Consider the following 6,000-nt stretch of genomic DNA (forward strand, 5'->3'; position numbering starts at 1 on the left):
ATAAACTGTATTTGTAAATTTTAATAAAGGGCCCCTACTTGTAGCATACAGGGATGTTATTTGAGGTGCTTGTAAGTTCCTGTTTCCATTATGAGCACATAGGGAGCTTGGAGAAGCAGGAAGGAGTATGGTGAGTGCCTATGAGACAGAAGATTGTTCAGAGAAGGAGAAGGAGAATGTGAGCATGGAGGCAATGTTGCTGTTATGAGAAAGGTTGTTAGATGAAAGAAGTCTAGTGGAGGAGTCGTCCATTTCAGCAGAGAAATGAGAAGCAAAAGGGGTGAAAGAAGCAAAGGTTGTTGGGCCTTCACAGGACTCAAAGTGCTTGTTCCAGAAGAGGCTGTTCAATGGAGATGGTGAGACTCAGCAAGGATGTATCATTACAACCCTCCAATCATGAGGGTTGAAGGATGTTTACCTAAAATATATTTTAAATCAGTGAGCCAGAGAGTGAGTTGGCAGCTTTGTGGGGTGAAACTATGGACAAGATACAAGAGGAGGAGGTGAAAGAGATAGAGACAAGGAAGAAAAGGTATATTCAAAAAGTAAAGGACAGAGAAAAGTGAGCAGAAGAAAAGAGAGAAATGACAAGGAGAAAATGTATGGTAAGGCTGAGCAGCAAAGAAGAAAAGGAACTTAATAGGTATTTGGTTTGGGACACATAGGTTGCAGCTCTTAGTATTTAACCAAAAGAGGTAAGAGCTTTTATACACATTAACAGACACATATTGTGACATTTTGTTTGAAACTGTGCAGTTTATGGAAACATTCTTAGAGAAATTTGAAAGTAAGAAAGACTGTAATCCTTGGAGCTCATATGTAGTACAAGCATTTAATTGGGAGACAAAAAATGGATTATTAACCAGTTTCAAACTGAAGTTGAGAAAGAAGTCTTAAAAGATTATTTAAAGACTGTATGCAGAGAAGTGATGGACATTACAAAAATGTCCGATGATAGAGGATTATGGTTTGGGGGATGGTATTGTTAAGTGATTTTGAAAATGGAAAATGAAAAAATTATGCATATTTCAAATGTGATAAATGTAGATGGAAATAGTGCCTAAGTTAGGTATAGGGGGCAAAAAACATGTTTTTTTTTTTTTTTTGTGGAAAACACGATCAATTGAATAGCAATTAGGACAAAAGAAAATGTTTTATTTGTGGGAAGCCAGGGAACGAAGTTAATAAAGGTAAAGGAAAGACAAAAAGAAATGATAAGTAAGATTCTATATGAAAAATATAAAAAAATGCATGGGAAGAAAAACATGGAAAAGAAAAGAAAAAAGACAAGATGGAAAAAAGAATATAACAAAAAATGAAATTATGAAGGTTAAAAATAAGTGAAGTCAATGGGAAAAGAAAAGAATGGTATAATATGATTTTAGAGTAATTGTGTGTGTGTGTGTGTGTGTGTGTGTGTGTGTGTGTGTGTGTGTGTGTGTGTGTGTGTGTGTGTGTGTGCGCACATCTGTGTGTACTCATGGAAGGGATTAAAAGATAAGAAAAAGGTAAAAGGCAACAAAGACAGAAGAAAAAGTTTGAAAAATTTTATGAAGCAATAGATTTTTATGGAGAATTTTATTAGATAATTTACCAGTAAAAGGGAATATGAAATATAAAGTTATGGAGGCATGAACAGCAAAGAATTTTGAGAAACATTAAAATGAATATAGATAGGAAGAGTTTGCATGTTTAAATATGAATATGATGTTATATGAGAAGTATGATAAAGTGGAAAAATGTGATATTGATAAATGAGATAAAGTATTGGCCACGACAATATGGCTCCTGTAGAAAAAAGATGTGAGAATTTGTTATATAACAAGAAAATGGAAGAGAATGATATATTAGCTGAAATAAAAGTATGATTGTCAAAGAAAGAGTGAGGGGATAGAAGGTAAATATAAAATAAAAAAAATGTAAGAAATAGAACTGTTCAGCTAAGTTCTTTTGTGTTGATAAGTTGAAATAATTTTAAGTATGACTGTAAAAAATGTGTTTAAATAATTGATTACATTTTTATATGATATAAAATGGATGTAAATGTTAAAAAAGCCCCCCTACATTTTTGAAAGGTGCCATTAGATCTTTTACATCCGTTCTACCATTAGCTCAAGCAGATGGGACCTCATTTTAATGTCTCATCCAAAAGATGACACACTCAGGAGCACAGTACTCACCTAATGCTGCTCAGCAGTGTTGGCAATCCAACTACCTGGAGCCTTCTGGACCTCTAGCACCAAAGGTGTATGCTTCCTGTTTCACCACTGACACTGAATATAAATACAACCACTGAACTTCACAAAGGAATAAAACAATGCTAAAATATTGCAACATGGACAGCATTACCTGTCTAGGCTATCAATTAAATTTTGTTATAGGACTTTTATACCAAATCTCAAAAAATATAATGCACTTCAAAAATGAAATTGAAAAACTACGAACCCTTTAATGCAATTAATAAAGCAAAACCAAAAACTAAGAACCCTTTAATGCAATTAATAAAGCAAAACCAAAAACTAAGAACACTTTAATGCAATTAATAAAGCAATACCAGAGACAATGCATTTTCTGCCTGTCACTGCTCTCCACATTAACAAATCAGGCTCAAGATGAAACTGCTACCCTAAACTTAATAGAGGGAAATAATGTGTTATCATATACAAGGTTTTGTGGACATTTGAACATCACACTTTAAAAAACTCATATATAACTGAAATGTGTATTATCAGACATAAATGTTAACCCCTGTTATAATTTAGACACAATTTCAGAGACATAAAGTCCACACCACAATAATGTTTAAGAGAACAAAGCAACTGAAAAAAAGTTACACTGCTGGTCTCCATACTCCTGAAATATACCCACTTTAATATTAAAGGTTGTCATTTTAAGGGTCGTTCTCATTAATTCACAAGCTTTGAATCTAATTTATTTTCAGAAGCAGTTCCCAAATTGCTCAGTCTTGAATAATAGCACCATAGAATACCTACCATTAAAGGGAAAAAAAGTCCAGGAAAGTATTTATCTACACTATAACTTCATCCTTTCTAGACTTTTTAACATTTTTCAGTGTAGCATTCATATATGTAGCACTGTATTGTATTCTGTCTTTGAAAAACCTCCATGTATGCTTGAAGCACTGTAATGTTTTCACTTAAGCACCTCCATGCATGTTTAAGCAGTGTAATGTATTCACTCTTTGAACCACTTCCATGCAAACCTGCAGCACTGTAATATAGTCCATCTTTAAAAAAGCTCTGTGCATGCTTGCTATACTGTAATGTGTGTACTGTTTGAAACATCTATATATGTACCTGCAGCACTGTAATGTGATTATTTTATGAATCACTTCCATTCATACCTGCAGAATTGTAGTGCATTTAGTTTCTGAACCACTTCCATGCATACCTGTAGCTTTTCAGTGTGCTTAATTTCTAAACCACTTCCATGCATACTTGCAGCATTGTAATGTGATTAGTTTCTGATTCACTTCCATGCATACCTGCAGCATGGTAATGTACTTAATTTCTGAACCACTTCCATGCATACCTGCAGCATAATGTGCTTAGGTTCTGAATCACTTCCATGCATGCCTGCAGCATTGTAATGTGCTTGGTTTCTGAACCACTTCCATGCATACCTGCAGCATTGTAATGTGCTTGGTTTCTGAACCACTTCAATGCTTACCTGCAGCATTGTAATGTCATTAGTTTCTGAACCACTTCCATGCATATCTGCAGCATTGTAATGGCATTAGCTTCTGAACCACTTCCATGCATATCTGTAGCATTGTAATGCGATTAGTTTTTGAACCACTTCCATGCATACCTGCAGCATTGTAATGTGATTAGTTTCTGAATCACTTCCATGCATACTTGCAGCATTGTAGTGTGATTAGTTTCTGAACCACTTCCATGCATATCTGCAACATTGTAATGTGATTAACTTCTAAGCCACTTCCATGCATATCTGCAACATTGTAATGTGATTAGCTTCTAAACCACTTCCATGCATATCTGCAGTATTGTAATGTGATTAGTTTCTGAACCACTTCCATGCATACCTGCAGCATTGTATTGTTTCTGAACCACTTCAGTGCATACCTGCAGCATTGCAATTTTTCTGAACCACTTGCATGCATACCTACAGCATTGTAATGTTTCTAAATGACTTCCATGCATACCTGCAGCACGGTAATGTACTTAGTTTCTGAACCACTTCCATGCATACTTGGAACATTACAATGTGCTTAGTTTCATAATGTACTGAGACTGTACAGCACATGGATCTGTGTATGGTGGCTGCTGAGCTGTTGCATCATGCTAGGAGTGTTGACCACATTGTAGTTCATTGCTGACAGGTGTAATACTGATTTCTGCAGTACAGTAGGCTTCTAGTCTAGATGATACCATATTATACATATGATACAAACTTTAGTTGAACTGTGTACCTCTTTTGTTTGTGCATTTCTAGCATGTGTTCCATTAACATGTCAAACGTGGTCTAAGTACTTGCATAACATGTAGCTGCCACATACATTACATTATGATTTTTTTTCTGTTTTGAATGGGATTATATGAATACCTTGGGTTTTGCACTAAGCAATAATTTTAGAAGTAATTGATATGGTTTTACCTAGGCTGGATTTACAGTATAAGATCTAAAACCAGCAAGTGTTGCTATATGGTGTCTGGTAGGAAGAGCAGGAAATAAAGTATCTAAATTATACAGTCTGGGCTTCTAGACTCAGACGTTATTTTCTTGTCAGTTACTCAAATTATTAAGCCACATTTTGACAGTTTACTTTGATATCTTAAGTTACAGGGCTTTATTTTTGGACTGCATTATAACAAATGCCCAGACTGTGTAACCCTGTGGACTTGTATCCTTTTTTATTGCAGGTGTGCCAAGTGCTGCAACAGTTGTTATAGTGATTTGTGTGAGTTTCCTGGTTTTCCTTGTGGTTTTGGGAGCTTATCGAATCCATGTAGCATATCGACATGCAAATCGCTTAAGTGAGGGCACCAAGGAAAATGAAATGGACTGGGATGATTCTGCCCTTACAATTACTGTAAACCCTATGGAGGTGAGAAACACACCAATCACGGTCTTCATTTATCATCATAGAAAATGACTGCTGTTTATTTATTTATTTAGCTAGTTAGTTTATAGTATTATTTGCTAGATGGCTTTAATTCAAATACTTAGTATTCAGAAATTCTTTAAAAAGTATTTGAGCTATAGCAGTGAACTGTTTATGTATTTTATCCTTTAAGTAGTGTATGAAATTAACCCTGTTCTGTAGCAGTTAATTATTATTTATGCCCATGGAATGAAAAAAGTGGTAACAATATAATGAATCTGAAAATGGAATGAGATGCATTACTTTGTAGAAATTCATTCACAAAATATTGTAAAGATGTTTGTTTTTAAAGAAGTGTTTAATCTGTTTATATTTATTTTTCTATCTGTGGTACTACTTTTTTCCTATTGCTGTAACTAACCAATGGTTAAATTTTGAACAGTTCTTTGCCTATATTGACCTTGCCTGACTTTACCTTCTAGGATTATTTATTACTTTTGTAGGTTGTTATTCATGCTTTTATGCTGCCTGCTAGCAAATAGTTAACAGTCAGCAGCTTAGTTTCTTGCAATAATCATGATTGCTCCTCTGATTTTTAAATGAATTTGGGTACGTAGAATGAATGAAGATACATATTTTGGCCTACCATTTATGGGCTGTTTTGTGGAACATTACCAAGTGTTGTCAGCCAAAGGAAATGATACATCCATTTGTATTACAACTCTACAAAGCAGGGCTTTATGAAATGTATCATATTGATGCTGCAGCTTTATATACTCTTCTTCTTTGTGTGATTCTTTGCTGTTTTGTGAACTAAAGTACACTGTAACAAATGGTTTGTGTAAACAGTTAAGCTTAAAACAAGATGGCCAGTAAATGTAGCTGTATTGCTCTCTCTCATTTTGCCAGTTCCT

At 34.7% G+C, this 6,000-nt stretch overlaps 1 protein-coding gene across 1 annotated transcript in view; it reads left to right on the forward strand.

The window, feature by feature from the left end:
- LOC122801177 (calsyntenin-2-like) overlaps nt 1–6,000 on the forward strand; it is an 843,582-nt gene that overhangs the window by 776,958 nt on the left and 60,624 nt on the right. The window contains exon 9 of the mRNA XM_044070740.1: nt 4,905–5,089. Within this exon, the coding sequence (XP_043926675.1) occupies nt 4,905–5,089 (185 nt within the window). The remainder of the gene's footprint in view (nt 1–4,904; nt 5,090–6,000) is intronic.

This window comes from Protopterus annectens, chromosome 4.part1, assembly GCF_019279795.1.
Source record: "Protopterus annectens isolate FY-2018-M chromosome 4.part1, PAN1.0, whole genome shotgun sequence".
Classification (NCBI taxonomy): Eukaryota; Metazoa; Chordata; order Ceratodontiformes; family Protopteridae; genus Protopterus; species Protopterus annectens.